This window comes from Gymnodraco acuticeps, unplaced genomic scaffold, assembly GCF_902827175.1.
Source record: "Gymnodraco acuticeps unplaced genomic scaffold, fGymAcu1.1, whole genome shotgun sequence".
NCBI classification, from domain to species: domain Eukaryota; kingdom Metazoa; phylum Chordata; class Actinopteri; order Perciformes; family Bathydraconidae; genus Gymnodraco; species Gymnodraco acuticeps.
In genome coordinates this window covers 1,277,384-1,296,437 of record NW_022992216.1, presented here as the reverse complement: position 1 = coordinate 1,296,437, position 19,054 = coordinate 1,277,384, and the positions used below count along the sequence as shown (strand labels likewise).

Here is a 19,054-nt window from a genome sequence, read left to right as displayed (position 1 = left end):
AGAATCGAGGGGACGTTCCACATACACACACACACACACACGTTACCAAATAAGGAGTGAGAGTGACGCATAGCCAAAACAGGAAGCTGTCATACACTCTGGAAGCTATCATTAGCAGCTAATATGAAAACTCAGTTTTTGACATAAAAAATTGAATTATGGATTATCAATAATTTTTTCAAAGTGACAGACACATTACATTGGATTAACCTATTGCAGGGCTCAACGCTAACTTTTAAAAGTGGTTGCGAGGCTGGCAACCAGGCATCAGCTTGTGGTTGCCAAAACTGAAAATACGGTTGCCATTTTTAGTCACCTTATATTTTAAATAATTAAGATACTATACAGTTATACATCAACTTAATAATGAAAATGTGACACAAAAGAATGTTCAAATGCTTTACAATAAGTAATTAACACAATTATTTGAAACCTAATTGGTAGTAAACTTGTCCACCCTCAATTGCTGGTTTACTAAATACCAGTAGTGCAGCTGTCATGTTCTTCACATATCCCTCAAAAATGAATTGAGCAAGTCACTAGTTTCTTGGTCATCCGTTGTCTCCCTTTCAAATGTGTGCTGACCCCCACCATAGATCCATTGGCTATTCAGCATTGAAGTCTTGATTGTGGTTCTGTCATTGGCCAGACTAATACATTTCAAATGTTAATTAAATGAAAACCATTCACAGTTAAGAATTAGATAATTATTAATGTTGTAAATTACCTTTAATATGTCTAACTATATTTAAAATGTGTTACCTTTTTATAGAAGTATTTGTATGCCAATATTTTCCTATGGTAAAATTTCGTTTAGCACTTTTATTTTGGTAGTAATAACATCGGGACTCTTATTTTGAAGGAACTTTCACCAGAAGTGAATGCACAACGGAGCAGAATGTACATATATTTCGCCTCCCAAGACTACACATTTCCTCTTTGCTTTCGTTCGGGTTCATCTTGCGCTTTATCAGTTGAATCACTTTGAACATTCGTTTGAGATGTTGATGGGTTGGCTGAACTTTTAGGCTTTGCTACACAGTAGAACACACTAACTTCACTAATAATTTTTCAATCCACCAGGTGGCCATGAAATAAGAGGGATAATATGCAGCGAGACGGTCATTAAAGCGTAAAGAACCCCTTAAACTACCTCAATAGCCAAACTGATAACACCTTCTGTTCCACTATGTCTTACTTTCTAAATCATGCAAATGGACAAACACATCAGACAGGCCTGGTTAAGCTGACCTGATGTACTTCTGGATGCTGATCTCTTTGGGGATGGACAGAGGCAGGATGAGCAGCAGGCAGAGCAGCACAAGGGCAAAGTGCTGGTCCGTGTAGAAGTGGTAAGGCATCTCACTCTCCGGTAGACCTGAGATCCGCTCATACATGGAGCCGCACACTGAAACAGAACACACACAGGACATGCAAGCGTGAGACTTAGGAAGCATAGAAAATACTACTTAATCTGAGTTGTAAATAAACTGCATTGTCCCAAAGACAAGGACTAGAAAGACACATTTTCTGTTGATGCAACTGTAAAAATGAGTGGCCCTTCAATCTGGTCCATCAGTTTAGACCAGGGGTGCCCAACCAGTCGATCGCGAGATGTGTCTAAAAATAGAACAACAATATTCTGTTTTATCGTTAATGTCCTATAACATAATCTTCCTGTGCCCGAATAATGCACTTGAACGCATCAAAGCTTTGTGATTGGCCGGCGTGACCCCATGTGTCGGGGTGTGGATTTATGGCAGAAGCAAAAAAGCCCAAAATATATAATTTTCACTCCGAGTTGGAGGATGATTATTTTTGTATCTATTCCAATTCAAAGTCCATCTGTCTCATCTGCAATGCGAGTGTGGCTTTATCGAAGAAGGGTAATTTAGGAGCAGCATTTCAAAACAGTGCACAAACGCTACGAGACGGAATTCCCTCCTAATTCTGCCCTACGCTCCCAAAAGGGGAGGGACCTGAAAGGACAGCTAAATGCACAGCAGTCCATTTTCACCAGGCCCAACAACAAGAGTAAGGCTGCTACCATTGCATCTTATCGTGTCAGTCATGTTCTTGCGAAACACATGAAGTCTTTCAAAGACGGCGAAGTTGTGAAAGAAGCATTCCTGGAGGCTGCCGACGCGCTTTTTGGGGACAGTAAAAATAACAGTAGCATTTCAACAGGTTTTTGATATAATAAAAACTCAAGTCAGATACCGTTATTAATCAGCTGTAAGTTTTAGTTTGTTTGAACTTATTCATTATAATTATTGTACAAAATGGTATAAGAATGCAAAATTGATTATAGTCTATTATCAATTCAGGTTAAGAAACTAGTGTTGCTTGCATCCTATTTTAAAAGGCATTTATTTGTATACTCTACTAAAATGCAACAAAAAAAGGGTTTGATTCTATTAATTTTGTCTTTTTTATTGCACTTTGGCAGCAGATTCCTGTGTAGCTTCAGAACTGAGTTGTCTTGTTAGTAAGCCTAATTTATACTTTTGTAGCAACACTATTTGTATATAATGGCAACGAAAGGGTTCAGAGTCTTTTCTTTTTTCCCTGTGTCATATGTGGTAGCACTGTTCAATGTTTCTTGAAAACATTACCCACTGTAGTATGTGACGTGTGAATAAACTCCAACTCTGTATCAACAACACTGTTGTGTAACTTCAGTTAAATACTTGTATGTGTGTAGATTAGAAAGAGGTAAGATACTGTAAAGGATCTGCAGTATTTTATGAAGTATTAATCGTACAAAGGTCAGTTCAAGTAGAAGTGTGTATTTACCTGGTAGTAGGCTGTCAGTAATGGCTACGCCTCTCTATTTGGACTGGTAGATCTCGGCAGACTGGCAACTTTAAAAGTAGCTCTCGGTTCAAAAAAGGTTGGGCACCCCTGGTTTAGACTCAAAGCTGCAAACGTATATCTGCCCTTCAACTGAGAGGTGTCAAGAGCTGTGTGAGGTCACAGCAGATTCACCCTCTATAACAGGAGCACAGGGGAGGGATTATCGAACCGCTTTTAGTTCAAGCAAGACAAAGACGTCAATTAAAGAAGTGCTCATGACATTGAAACTTTGCGCAGAAACTATACTTACTTTGTGAACGTAAACAATTCAATTCAAAGGTTTTAATGTCATATGCACATAAGCTACAGTGTAGAAATACAAAAATAGTGCAAGAAGTCTACTATATACACGTAAATATAATATGATATATACAAGAACAGAATGTAAAATTAAATATTGTACAGTACATTGGGAAATATTCAGGTCCCTAGAAAATTGTGTATGCCTGCTAGTGCGCAATTACATTTTCTTAATCACGGACTTTCAATTTACCAAACTTATTGCAAAAGTCAGTAATATTCCCCACCCTCATTTTGCTATCAACTCCATTGACACAATTCTTTAACCTGTTAAGCCCCGAGCCTGTTTTTCAGGTTTCAGGCTCGAAAATGACATGCCCAGAACAAATGACTATAACTTCACTTCTAAAAGGTTTATATGAATAATTGTTGTTATCAAAGCAAGGTTACATCTGTGAGTTGGATGTAGAAGTGTCAGAATCAATATAAATGTTTCTGTGTCAGAGTACATTCAGATGGAACATAGCAAAAAAATGTAAATTCCTGTCTCCGCCTAAAGAAAACCCATTACTTATAGTGAAGACCAACCTTGAATGATGGGTTAGTAGCCTAAAAGCTTTAGAAATCCAAAGTATAACATATAATAAGTACCCTGTATCAAGATTGAGGCAAAACAAGTGACATTTGACCTTTTTAGAGAGGTTTATGAAAAAAAAAGGTCCAGGCGGAATAAGCTTTGGGCACATTTGGGCACATTTGGTTCCATCAGTGCCATTTGACCTTTTTCAGGTACCAGACTATAAAAATCATTGTATTACATTGAATCATCACTATAGATATTCATTCCATCCAAACAAATTTAAAAAAAAAAATTCTTAAAAAAATTAAAAAATGTTAAAAATATTTGTGTGTGTGTGTGTGTGTGTGTGTGTGTGTGTGTGTGTGTGTGTGGTGTGTGTGTGTGTGTGTGTGTGTGTGTGTGTGTGTGTGTGTGTGTGTGTGTGTGTGTGTGTGTGTGTGTGTGTGTGTGTGTGTATGTGTGTGTAAGTGTAGCTGTGTGGGTATGTGTAGGTGTGTATGTGTAAGTGTAGCTGTGTGTGTATGTAACTGTACCAACACACTATACAATAAAACTACACTGTAGGTCATTGTGTGTAGGTGTACTTGCACAATAAAAAAAACGGAAACATAGGTAACATTTGACTCCAACTGGGGCAGATTTATTTCAAACATTTTACCAACACACTATAGGCATGTAAAAACAAACATTTTATCAACGTACTATACAATAAAACCACACTGTAGGTTTGTAAAAACAACAAATATTTTACCAACACACTATACAATAAAATCACACTAGGTATATAAAAACAACAAGTATTTTTTTTTTTAAATAAACACTCGCAAAACGTTATACCTACCTGAACTTTATACCTACCTGAATGTTCCAGTATTTAGGTCGTGCCACTCCCTGAAACAGTTCTTTTTGACAGTGAAGCACAGAGGGACCTGGCACTTCCTGCAGTACACAGGTGTCTTCACCCTTTTGAGTCCAGCATCTAGGCACCTCCTGCAGTTCTTCCTGACCTTGGTGGCATCTTCCCCATAATACTCGGACATGCATGTGAGTGGTGGAGGAGGGGGTGGGGGTGGTGGAGGTGCAGGGCCTTCAGCAGGGCCTTCAGCAAACTCCAACAATTCTGCAGCAAGCTGCTCCCTGAAAGTCTTCTGGGTGTGTGGCTTTGTCCTGCTGGGGTCACTCCTCATCTAACAAATGTGGAAAAACAAAGAGATTAGATTAATTCACTGGCTTATACTTATAGGATAATATTAGACTATAAATGAATAATATTACACCAAATAAATAAGTAAACACATCTATATTCATTCACTGGCCATTCATTTAGAAAATGTAACTCCAAAAAGACAAGTAACACTATTTAGCATTTTGGCTAATCATTCCTGTTGGCTAAGCTAACACTGTGATGCAGTTCCACCAAACACAAAAGTAATATATAAAAAGGATAATATTGGACTATAAATGAATAATATTACACCAAATAAATAAGTAAACACATGTATATATTCATTCACTGGCCATTCATTTAGAAAATGTAACTCCAAAAAGACAAATAACACTATTTAGCATTTTGCCTAATCATTCCTGTAGCTTCTTGGCTAAGCTAGCACTGTGACGCAGTTCCACCAAACACATAAGTAATATATAAAAACAGAGAGATGACATACCTTTCCCGTGGTGGAAGTTCAACATCCGAGTCACTACTGTCCGGATCCAGGTCTGGCTGGAGGAGATCTTCATCATCCGACGAAGAATCATCTGGTATGAGCTATCGTCAGCTAGCATCTCTAGCACCTGCTCGCCTCGGTGGTGAAGCTCTCCCTTCTGGCTGCGTAATGCGTAATGGAGCCGGAGCGGGCGTAGTTTATACTACGCAGGATCATATCTTTGGAACCCATTGGTCGATTTGGGTGATTGACACCTTTTCGGAACCGTTAGAGCCAATATAATCGAGTGACAGTTAGTAAGTCCCGCTAAACACTTACGTCAAGTAGAGAGAGGTTTGCGTAAACAGCACGTGAGACAGCATTAGCTCGGGACTGCGAAACGTTATACCTACTCTGCTGCCATGAATGTAATGATAGATTATCAGGAACAATTCTAAAGTGACTAATAGACATTGGATTAACCTTAAACAGCGTTTTTATTCCCTTGAACACGAGCTTTGATCACAAAACAGCAACGGTAAGACATAATTATTGTTATGGTTTTGAAAACTGTAGTTTTTTTTCTTCTCTGTTCTGGCTGATATCTCAGTGAGTTTGTGTCCTACAGTGATGATACTTATAATAACATAATCTGTGGAGTATCAGCTTTCAGGTGATATGTAGTTTGTGCAGAAAATATTAAGTTTTAAAGATCGTTTTTGCTAGTTAGCACCGGAAGTAGCATCTGCCCGTTTTAGCTAAGGGCTAATGCTAACGCTTCTTGTGAGACTTGTGTTTTGTTTCGGTAAAAATTGTTCATATAGTCAGTTAGCTGAGATTCTTCTCGTTAATCTGGTATAACACATTAATAGGTTTTTAAATATTAAGATGCCCTGAGACACAGTGTCGTGAAAAAAAAAAAACAGCTTCGGGCTTAACAGGTTAAATGCTATCTGATATTGTTATCGTGGATTTGTTCACCCTTTGATAATTTCATCAACTGACAACGAGTGTCATCGCATACCGCCAATGAAATACTGAGCGGAATTAGTTTTTACATTTGAGTTGGCTTATATCTTCTACAATTAAAAAGAATCTCATGGGATGGTTACGCCGCATTATACTACTACACACTACTAGTGTGACTATTTATGATAAAGTGGATCTCCTGCAGTAATGTGTGATACAAACTCATTTAAAATGTTTGATCCTCCCCATTTAGGGCTGCACAACTATTCAACATTTTATCAAAATCTCAATATGGACTAATGCAATATCTAGATCGCAGTAAGCGTAATCATGGATAAAGGCAAATTATGTAAAAATATTCAGATTTAAGAAGAATTAAGTATTGTGGTGCTGCAGAGAAGTCCAGGCCTACAAACAGCAGTTTGTGTACAGACTTAATTGAAAGAAATTGTTTTTGGTACAGATCCTCCTTAGACCATTTTAAAAATAATTATCAATGAAAATGTTTGGAAGATGATCATTCACTCCAATATAGCGAAGCATATAGCATCTTCCATTTCAGTCAAATAATTGCAATTAGGTAATTTTTGCAAATTGTGAACTGGATTCAATTAACCACCTCAAAATATTTTTTGTTAAACGCAATTATTGTGTGGTAAGCACTGTATGTGACTTTCAGGACCTGTTTTGTGCCCAGAAGTGAGGGGTATTATTGGGGCTTCATTTTGGTTGACAAACCTGGCATTTACAGATTAGAGCTGCTCAATAGCTCATGAAAACAACTTCAGGCTATTTCAGTAGGGCGTTCTATTCAACTCAATTGAGTTATTCACAAAAATTAAGGATCAGGCAAAAAAGATTTTAGAAAAAAGGGCAAAATCCCAACTTCACAGCTAAGGCCTGTACACTCTTCAGACTCTCCAACTCACACTTCTTCAGCTGGTCGTCCACTATAACCAGGAAGGCCACAGAGATCACAAAGAGGTTGATGACGAAGCAGATCTCACACAGCTGGCCGATGGCGGGCCCACACACGCGCTTCACCACAGCCTGGTAGGTACACTGGCCACTGATGGAGGAGGAGTAGCCCAGGATGATCAGACCACTGATCAGGAACACCAGGGATACCTGTGTGGTAACATAATGTTATTTTGGGTTGTGTAACCATTAACCATCTGAGGGCATGTTCATTTAATAAACTATGAATGTTTTATATCCATGTAACGGGAAGAAACTCATCCAACTGATCATTTTAATTTTTTTTTCAAAAAAAACCCCACAATGCTAACGCTGAGCCTCTGAATTAGCAACGAGCGAAAAATGCTAACAGATGACTGCACCGAAATTCACACACAAAACCTTATTATTTATCTTTGGTGCACATCCAACACATCGTGCGGTGACACAGAATCGAAGGGTACCCTCATTATCACTCAATTATACGAACTCGCGGAGGTAATAACAAGAACAGACATCAAAACATATGGCACTAGGTAGCTAAAAACGCTAACATGGCTCACCTGTGTCGTAGTCTGGTCAAAAGTGGTCTTCAATGGCATAAAAAACGATAAAAACGCTGCTGAAGTTAATCCATAGGTTAATCCAATGTGTCTGTGTCCCTTTGAAATGATTTCTGATAATCCATGAGCAATAAACCTGCTTTTCGGTTTCCAGATGTCAGAGCTAGAGCTATAGCTCTATAGCAGGGGTAGGCAAGTACTGGTGGAGGACCATCGACTTCCTGACGCGTGTCGGCCGGTCGGGCATCGTGTTGAACCCGGACAAGCTTCAGTTCGCGGAGAGGTGCGTCAATTTCGCTGGATTCAGGGTATCGGAATCTACCATCAAACCGCTCCCGAAATACTTGGATGCCATCCGGGACTTCCCCACCCCAGGCTCCACGACGGACATCAGGAGTTGGTTCGGCCTTGTCAACCAGGTGGCTAACTACGCAACCCAGTTGCGTGACACGATGGCTCCATTTAAGCCGTTCTTTAGCCCACGCTGTGTGATTCTATGGTCCCCCGTTCTGGAGGAGGCCTTCCAGGCTGCCAAGCAAGCCATAATGGAGGCCATCCACGAGGGCGTGGAGATCTACGACATGCAGAAGCGTACCTGCCTCCGCCCTGACTGGTCCATGCGTGGCATTGGCTACTTCCTGCTCCAGCAACATTGTCACTGTGCCTCGGGCATACCGGACGGCTGTCCAGGTGGATGGAGGATCACCCTCGCGGGTTCGCGTTTCCTGTCCCCTGCGGAGCAGCGCTATGCGGCCGTCGAGGAAGCCCTAGCTGTGGCCTGGGGTTTGGAACAGACGCGGTACTTCACGCAGGGGTCCGACAACCTCGTCGTGGTCACCGACCATAAGCCGTTAATGAAGATCTTTGGCGACCGTACGCTGGATGAGATAACAAACTTGCGTCTGTTTAGACTCAAGCAGCGCACCCTCCCATGGCGCTTTGACATTGTGCATCTGCCTGGCAAGAGCAACTATGCCGCTGATGCCACGTCGAGGCATCCTTCCCCCTCGGGCTCAGCGAACGGCCTCTCATTGGGGCTGCCGAGCGGGCCTGACGCCGTGGAGTCAGCACTCATGGCCTCCATCCGCGACGACGCACGGGAGCTCGGAGCCGTCTCTTGGCCCCTCCTCGCACGGGAGACAGCGGCTGACGGATGCCTCGGCCACCTCCTCCAACTCATCGAGCAGGAGGGTGGGATTGACGTAAATGACCTTGCCCTGGCGAGTCTGTCATCGGTCTGTGAGTCCGTCTACGCACAGGACGGCGTCCTGCTCTATCGGGACCGCGTCGTGGTCCCCCCATCCCTCCGTGGGAGAGTCCTTCGGCATCTCCATGCCGCTCACCAGGGGACCTCAGCGATGGGGCAGCATGCCCGAGCCATAGTTTACTGGCCCGGGATGTCCGGGGACATTCCGGCCACCAGGGACGGGTGTGCAGACTGCAACCGCAATGCTCCGTCACAGGCGGCTATACCCCCCCGGCCGTCCTCACCCCCGTCCACGCCATTCAAGGCGGTGTTTGCTGACTTCTTCGACTATGGGGGCCGCCACTACCTAGTTGTCGGGGACCGGCTCTCGGGCTGGGTAGAGGTCCTGAGCTCTACGGCGGGTACTGCCCTGGCGGGCTCAGCTGGCCTGGTCCAACACCTCTGTTCGTTCTTCGCCACCTTCGGCGTACCGGAGGAGCTCTCGAGCGACGGTGGTCCGGAATTCAAGGCGAGCCACACTAAGGACTTCCTCCGCTTATGGCACGTCAAACACTGTGTGTCTTCCGTTAGCTTTCCGCAGTCGAATGGGAGGGCGGAAGTTGCGGTTAAGACTGCTAAGCGCCTCCTGATGTCCAACACCGGCCCGTCGGGCGGCCTTGATCAGCACCGCTTCCTGCGTGCACCGCCTCGAGAAGTTCTCGAACCCGCATATCCGCCTGCTATGGCGCGAGGCATGGGCGGCGAAGGAGGACGCCCTTCGGACCCGTATGTCCCGTACCACCGAGTCTCTGGGGACTCACTCAAGACCGCTGCGCCGTCTGGGCGACGCCCCAAGGGATTGCTCAGCGGCCGGCTGTTGGACCCCGCGACTCGGCTATGGGCGCTTCCCCACCGGCGCCTGCTGGTGAGGCGTCCTCTGACCTCACCGTTCCTACGGGTGCCTTCCTGGGCGCACCGCTCCCGGTGCCGCAGTCGCCGCCGACGCTGCCCCAGCCTACTCGGCCAGGCCGCGTGAGGAGGCCGCCTGCATGTTACGAGCCTGAGTCCGGCAGCTGGATTTAGACCGTTAATCTATTCCGGCCCATAGTTTTCCGGTCTGGGGGGGGATGAAGAGTTTATCACCGGCCACTAGAGGGCAGCATCACTGCTGTCGCTGTCCGGATATGCCGTGCTCTGACCCGGTAGTGCCGAACGGCCATTTTAGTTCAAACATTGGTCATTCACTCCGCCTCGAGTTGAGACGTTCATCCACTCATTCATGTAAGATTGTTTCCACTATTGTTTGGTGTGTCTATACTCTGTGTCGTTGAATATATGTGTCAGCTTATCTTGCTGCATTGCTCTGTTTCAGGGTGTCGTCATCCTTGTCATTAAAGTACCGAAACTTACATTGTGTGTGTTTCTTCAATAATCAAAGCCTAATTCAAGGAATTTATTTTGGTAAGAAGGCGCAGCGCCCCGGTTCAGAAAAAACTCTGATATCGCTGATGACCCTCCCCATCAACACTCTGATGCGCAGTCAGATCCGCTGATTGGTTCACTGATGATATAGGCGCCCAATCCAGAGCCTCTGGCTAGACCCGCCCAAAGGGAGGCTCGTCCTCTCTCGCCCCATTTCAGTCCCATGTTAAAAGCAAGGGCTATTATCTGTATTTTAATAGACTTATTTTTTTAAATTGAAGTGTATTTATTGTTCTCTTTCAAGTTTATTTTTCTCTGAAATTTTAGGGAGGATGGTCCTCCCTTTCCTCAATGGACGAGCCTCCACTGATTAAAGTAGAGTTATTAACTAGGTAGCAGTGTTATTTAACAGTCTACTTTTATTCTGATAAGTATTGTCAAGTTCTCTGGGTTTTTGGCATTTATTTGAGTGTTTGTCCACATTTGAGAGGCTTGAGGGGCAACAGAGGACGCATGGACAACTCAAATCCTTTTTCCTTTTCTTTATTTCAACTTTTCAAGGACACATTAGGATTCTTTCAGGTTGAAAACCTTTAAAAAATAAATAAATTAGAGCATGTTTTGCTTTGCAATTTATTTAATATATTATAAACTAAATTAATCAGTAACTAGGTATTTTAATCAAACTCAATGTATTTAATACACTGTAAAATGTTTGGCTGTAAAATTACAGTAAATGACTTCACATGATTTCACAGTAATTTACTGTAAATATTTCACAGTAATTGACTGTAAATATTTCACAGTAATTTACTGTATATATTTTACAGTTAATTAGAATAAAAGTACAACTAAATACTGTGACTTTACAGTTGCCATGTCCATGGAATTACTGTGATATAGCAGTACAGAGCTGTGGTATTATGGTACCTTGCTGTACATACATTACAGTAATTACCTGTATGTTCACACTATTACTGTAGAAGTAATGCAACACAGTAGCCAGTAATTTACTGTAAATATACAAATCTAAATACGATAATATATTGTAAATTTGACTGGGATTGTACCATAACTACACAATTCAATCAGCTCAATCAACAAAGAAAAACAAAGAAAATGCCCATTTAAACTTTGTATTACTCCATTGAAGTGCAAAGTACATTTCACAGTGTCTTGGAAATGTTGTTACGGCCCCAACCTCTACTCCGCGGTAGTGGCTCGTGCTGAGACCCGCAACATGAAAGAATACACGCAATAACCGGTACTTGGTAACGAGCATTTATTGATAATTAGCCGTTTGCTCACACAAGCGAAACGGTAAACAAAAAGAGGTCTGGAGGAGTGGCCAAAAGGAACAAACAGAAGGAGGGATCCCGAGCCAGCCACACCACGGACCGTAGGACCCAGAGCTCCCCCGCCTAACCAGAAATCAAATATAAACCCTGTGGGTAACTAAATAAAGTCGCGAAAACTGGACTACCAGGTCCTCCAGGCTAAACATAAACACATCTGCAAAAATATGGCCTACAGCTCAAAATGGCAAAGAGGTATTCTAAGGACAGTGTCTCCGGTGTTAGGATAGGCGAGACATCCTTCTCCTCCAGCTTCTCTTTATATATAGACACGGCTGAGTGGAATTTGGAACACCTGGGCAGAGGCGGAGCCAGGGGCAGACCAGGTGCACCTGGGCAAAGGCGGAGCCAGGGGCAGACCAGGTACACCTGGGCAGAGGCGGAGCCAGGGGCAGACCAGGTGCACCTGGGCAGAGGCGGAGCCAGGGAGACAGAAAACAAGGAGGGGAGCACTTAACACATGTCTACACAGATATCCACTCAAAGTCAACACGTTTTCTGAACAATGTGCTGACATGGGGGTTTAAATTGTCATGCCTCTTTTTGGCTTTCGAGCCCGTCTCAGGTTTAATGCCCAGGAAACAAACCTGAAAACAATAAGCCAAGACAACAATTTCAATTTTACATGATGTATATGTTGCCTCATTTATTTTGAGGCACATGCAGCCTCCCTTTCAATTTAAGTAAAACCTGCACCAAAGAAATAAATTAGTATTTAAAGCCAAGCAAGAGCGATAAAAGCAAGAAAATCACTTAATTTGTTGTGTTATCACAGAGGATGGTCTGAATACAGTATTTTACTATGAAATAATACAGTAACATGTTGTGAAATCCTGGTAATCATTTATCCTGTACATTCACAGTAATTAACTGTGCCTGTATTGATTTCACGGTGACATTCTAAATTACAGTGTTATATTGTGAACATTACAGGTAAAGACTGTAAAGTGGTAAAACAGTAATTTATTGTAAAATATTACAGCAAAATATTGTGAAATCATGGTAATATTTTACAGTGTAGTTAAATAAGTACTTTAATTGACCTGGTTCCCCACAACCACACATTTGCCTTATGTGACCCGCTCTATCGAAATCAGTCGGAAGTCGCAACGGCTCATTTCAAAATAAACGTGGATTTGCGTAAAAAACTAGTTTTTGGGGGTTCGGGTGTTTTGTTTGATTTTAACTAAACAAAGTCTTGGCTTTCAGAATATTAAACTTGTATTTCCAAAACCACACGATAAATACATGTTTGAAGCTTGTAAAGGGAAGATGACAGCTCGCCTCTCCCTTGCGCTCTGCTCTTCCGCAGCACCGCTCCCCCTCCCTCCGCTGACATTATGAATGTAGGCATATAGTAATCATAGATAACACGGCAGGGTCCGTTACAGTTTGTTTTCATCTGATTTCAAATAAACAAAGTATTGGCTTTCAGAATATAAAACTTGTTTCGGCAAATTCAGATGATAAATACAACTTTGAAGCTTGTAACGGCATAATTACAAGCGGAGAACGGAGTAACTTGACGTCACAGCAGGCATAACAACAGCCGGTGTTTCTTGTGAGTGTTTTCCCTGGGAAACAAACACAATGCACACAAATGCAAAAATACACAAACACACACACACACACTCGCAAGCTTCCCCCAGACCAGTAATCCAAAGCAGTAATGTCACTCTCCAAAGGTCTAAAGAGGAAAGTTGATGGTGAAATCAGGGCATTTAAAGAGGACTGGACAGCAAACTATGCGTTCATCCTACCTGGTTTCATCAATGCAAAGCCGTTGTGTCTTATCTGCAATGAAGTTGTGGCTGCTTGCAAAGAATACAATATTAAGCGGCACCACGAGACGAAGCATGACACCTTCAAAGTGGCCTTTCCACCCAAGACAGAGGCACGAAAGTGCAAGATTGAAGCACTGACAACAGGTTATGATGCGCACAGCAGCATGGATCCTGGTGCGAGGCCTCACAGCCCAACAGAAAGTGACAACTGCGTCCCTAAAGGTGTCGTGGGTGCTCGCAAAGCAAAACCGGCCATTCACTGATACAGAGGTTTTCAAGGAGGTGATGGTGACCGTTTTGGAGGAACTGGCCACCGACAAGTCCATGGATGGTGTCATTGCGTCAGTGAAACAGGTGTCCCTCTCTGCGAGGTCCGCTATACGCCGCATAGAAGCACTGTCGGACGCTGTGCATGGGGTAATTATCAAGGGTCTCAGTCAAGCCAATTACTTTTCCTTAGCCATTGACGAGAGCACTGACAGTACCGATGTAGCCCAGTTGTGCGTCTATGTTAGATATTTTGATGGAAAGGAGTTCAGGGAAGAGCTGCTGTCTCTTATTCCATTAGAAGGGCACACCACTGACGTTATATTTACGAAACTGGAAGAGTTGTTTAGGCTGCATTCATTGTCATTTGAGAGGGTTAACCTAATCGGGACAGACGGGGCTCCTGCTATGGTGGGAAAGCATAGAGGTCTGGTAAGCAGGTTGAAGGAGCACGCCCCCCAAATGCATGGACTGCACTGTCTCATCCACTAGAGTGTCCTTTGCGCCAAACTCAGTGGTGAGCTAAAGGAAGTTATGGACAAAGTGATGTGTGTGTGGCATACAGAGCCATCAGTGGGTTGATATACCTACATTATTAGTAATTACATGGTTAACACGATTTGCATTTAGTACAGCTCATGTTCAGAGTGTGGTGATGTAGGAAAATGTTGGAAGGTTGAAGACCCAGAAAACAATGCAGGTTCTGGTCCAGGCTCTCGTCATCTCACGCCTAGACTACTGCAACTCCCTCCTAGCTGGTCTACCTGCATGTGCCATCCGACACTGCTCATCCAGAATGCAGCGGCTCGTCTGGTCTTCAACCTTCCAACATTTTCCCACACCACACCGCTCCTCCGCTCCCTTCACTGGCTTCCGGTAACTGCTAGAATCCACTTCAAGACACTGGTACTTGCATACCATGCTGTGAATGGATCTGGCCCTTCCTACATCCAGGACATGGTTAAACTGTACACCCCAGCACGTGCACTACGCTCTGCATCAGCCAAACGACTCGCTGCACCCTCGCTGCGAGGGGGACCCAAGTTCCCATCAGCAAAAACACGTGGGTTTGCTATCCTGGCTCCAAAATGGTGGAATGAGCTCCCCATTGAAATCAGGACAGCAGAAGGCCTGCACATCTTCCAGCGCAGACTGAAAACTCATCTCTTTCGACTCCAATTCGAGCGATATAATTACTCACAAAGCACTTATATACTAATAAAGGACTGGCTTATCTATAGCCAGTTGGGTAGCACTTGAAATGTTTGGCTCTATGAAACCTGATGTACTTATATGATTCTGTTTTCTTCAAGGTTGTGTCTTCCTGGTTGAATGCACTTATTGTAAGTCGCTTTGGATAAAAGCGTCAGCTAAATGCAATGTAATGTAGGCTCAAGGGCATATGGCACTCTCAATTCTTTCCAGGACATGCCAGGGCCCTGCCTGCCAGTAGCTTTGCCGATATCTGTGTTGATAGGTAATAGATTAAGAGCGGTGAATCATCTTAGATACAGGAAGCGCTCAAACGTTTGTGTGAGTTTATCTAATTTAGCAGTGATTCCATGTCAGCCACAGCTTGTTACAAAAAACCTGACTGATAGTGTGTTTATCAAACTTAAACTAGCTTTATTAAATGTCAGGTCTTTGGCAGGAAAAACATTTTTAATCAATGATTTTATCGCTGAGCACAATCTCGATTTTATGTTTTTAACAGAAACTTGGATTGAACAAAATAACAGTGCAGCTGTTCTTATCGAATCAACACCTCCCAACTTTAGTTGTATGAGTCAGGAAAGAATGCATAAGAAAGGAGGTGGAGTTGCTATTCTGTTCAATGATTCCCTTCAATGCAGGAAGACATCTTATGGGAACTTTGCTTCTTTTGAATATGTGGCCCTTCAGCTGAAATGCTCCTCTCGAGCTCTGTTCCTAAATATCTATAGACCACCCAAATACTGTGCAAGCTTTTTTGATGATTTTACCGAACTGCTGTCTATAGTGTGTATTGACTTTGACCGTCTAGTCATTGTTGGTGATTTTAACATCCATGTTGACAACCCCCAGGACAGAGGGGCAAAATAACTGTTTTGTGTTCTTGATAGCTATGGACTGACTCAGCATGTGACGGAGCCCACGCACAATAAGGGGCACACTCTGGACTTAATTATCTCAAAGGGTCTGAATATCTCTACGGTTGTGGTGACTGATGTTGCACTCTCTGACCATTCCTGTGTTTTCTTTGAGAGCTCTATTTCTGTTCACAAAAATGTTCAAAAAGAGATAACCACAAAGCGATATTTAACTGAAAATACTAGGGAAATGTTTACTCAGAATTTTTCTTCCACACTTGCCCCTGCTAACATCTCAGTAAATGAGCTAGTAGATCATTTTAATTCAAAAATTCAAAATTGTATAGATGCCATTGCTCCAACTAAGGTAAAGGAAGTGTCTGGCAAGAAAATATCTCCATGGAGAAAGGCCATGACCGTGAAAACAGAAAAAATAGAATGTCGAAAAGCTGAACGCAGGTGGCGAAAAACAAATCTCCAGGTTCACTTTGAAATCTATAATGAGAGACTTGGCCTTTATAATTTGGAATTGAAAAACGCACGACAATCGTTCTTCTCTGACATCATTACCAAAAACAAAAACAACGCACGTGCCTTGTTTGCTACCGTCGACAGACTAACTAACCCCCCAGTGTCAGTAGCCTCTGAATTTCTATCCACGTGCAATGATTTTGCCTCCTTCTTCACTGACAAAATTCAGAAAATCAGACAAGCAGTCAGTGCCTCTGCATCAGGAACAGCAAATGTGTTGTCTCTGTGTCCACTTAACATCAATTCAAACACCATGACACAATTCCATCAGATTAATGATAAAAACCTAGAGGACATTATACAACTTCTGAAATCCTCCTCCTGCTGCCTTGATATTATTCCAACAGGATTTTTCAAAGATGTTTTTCCTTGCATGGCCTCAGATCTACTTCATATAGTAAACAAATCTCTTCACTCAGGTATTTTTCCACAGGCCCTGAAAACTGCAGTCATTAAACCGCTCTTAAAAAAGAATAATCTAGATGCTTCAGTAATGAACAATTACAGGCCTATATCAAACCTCCCATTTCTAGGTAAAATCATTGAAAAAGTTGTTTTTCAACAGTTGAGTAATTTCTTGCATTTAAATAACTGTTTCGATGTGTTCCAGTCAGGCTTTCGTCCAAACCACAGCACTGAGACTGCTCTTGTAAAGGTCTTTAATGACATCCACTTAAACACAGACAGTGGCAGAACTTCAGTGTTAGTATTATTAGATCTCAGTGCTGCGTTTGACACTGTTGACCACAATATATTACTAGACCGACTGGAAAACTGGGTGGGACTTTCGGAAACAGTTCTAAATTGGTTTGAATCCTACTTAAAGGACAGAAACAAGTTTGTTTCTATAGGTAAATACACATCTGAGTTGACAAATATGACATGTGGGGTAGCTCAAGGCTCCATCTTGGGGCCTCTTCTCTTTAACGTCTACATGCTACCACTGGCTCAGATAATGAAGAACAACAAAATAAGTTACCATAGCTATGCAGATGACACACAAATGTACGTAACAATTTCACCAGGAGACTATGTTCCAATTCAAACACTGAGTAAGTACATTGAACAAATCAATGACTGGATGTGTCAGAACTTTCTCCAATTAAACAAAGATAAAACTGAGGTAATGGTTTTTGGAGCCAAGGCAGAATGTATAAAAGTTAGCGCTGAGCTTCAGTCTGCAATGTTCAAAAGAACAGATAAAGCCAGAAATCTAGGTGTAGTCATGGACTCTGACCTGAGTTTCAACAGTCACATTAAAACAGTTACTAAATCAGCCTACTATCACCTAAAGAATATATCTAGGATTAAAAGACTAATGTCACAGCAGGATTTGGAAAAACTTGTCCATGCTTTTATCTTCAGTAGACTCGACTACTGCAATGGTGTCTTCACAGGTCTCACTAAAAAATCTATTAGGAAGCTGCAGCTGATTCAGAACGCCGCTGCTCGAGTCCTCACTAACACTAAGAAAGTGGATCACATCACTCCTGTTCTGAAGTCTTTACACTGGCTTCCTGTGTGTCAAAGAATAGATTTCAAAATACTGCTGCTGGTTTATAAAGCACTGAATGGTTTAGGCCCAAAATACATTTCTGACCTCCTGCTAAATTATGAACCATCCAGATCTCTCAGGTCTTCAGCTTTCTGTCCCTAGAGTCAGAACTAAACATGGTAAAGCAGCGTTCAGTTATTATGTTCCAAATATCTGGAACAAACTCCCAGAAACCTGCAGGTCCGCTGCAACTCTGACCACTTTTAAATCCAGGCTGAAGACTTTTCTTTTTGTCGCTGCTTTTAATTGAACAATTCATATCTTAGACTGCACTGTAACTTTTATCCATGTATTTTTTATTTTAATGTTTATTTTATTAGCTTTTCTTTTTAATGACTGATTTTAAATGCCATTTTCTTAATGTCTTTCATTTTTTGTAAAGCACTTTGAATTGCCTTGTGTTGAAAAGTGCTATATAAATAAACTTGCCTTGCCTTGCCTAATGTAAAAGAACAGAGAGTTGGAATTGTGTAATTGATGAGTGAATATGTTATGTGTGAGTTTATGATCCCGGTTGGACTTTATGTAGTAGTGTTTATGAACGTTACTTGTTCAGCAAACGTAACATATTGAAAATGGCTAGCCAGTAGTTAACACTGGTGGCCTAGTTAGCTTGAGCGAGCGTGAGGCGGGAGAGTAGAACTATGAGCTGGTCCAAAGAGCCCGGACTGCTCGTGTATAGTTAATAGATAAATAAATAAGTTAAAAGAGATACATAATTGATTTGGTTAATGTGACAATATTCGGTAGACATGATTATTGTTTGGATGTTGATGCAGATGTTCATTATGTTTCTGTGTTAGGATAGTGAATACATTGAGAGAACGTAAACACACACTTGAGTGAAGTCACGGTGTGTGTGTGTGTGTGTGTGTGTGTGTGTGGCGAACTGTGATAATAAGATAAATATTTTTGCTCTTTGCAGAACAAAATGAAAAACTTTCAAATTAAATGTGTAGTGGAGGGCTACTTCACTCTGTACCACGCTACATATTTTGGTAGCAGAGGATGGTTAGATTCAGCCCCACGCCCAGCCGCATAGAAGCATAGACGGACGAGCAGAGGAGGACCATG

The 19,054-nt window shown here is 42.3% G+C and overlaps 1 protein-coding gene across 1 annotated transcript in view; it reads right to left on the bottom strand.

The window, feature by feature from the left end:
• Positions 1-19,054, bottom strand: part of slc38a8a (solute carrier family 38 member 8a) — a 126,844-nt gene that overhangs the window by 59,500 nt on the left and 48,290 nt on the right. The window contains exons 2-3 of the mRNA XM_034205872.1: positions 7,221-7,419; positions 1,252-1,408 (exon numbers count right to left, since the gene is read on the bottom strand). Coding sequence (XP_034061763.1) covers positions 1,252-1,408; positions 7,221-7,419 — 356 coding nt within the window. The remainder of the gene's footprint in view (positions 1-1,251; positions 1,409-7,220; positions 7,420-19,054) is intronic.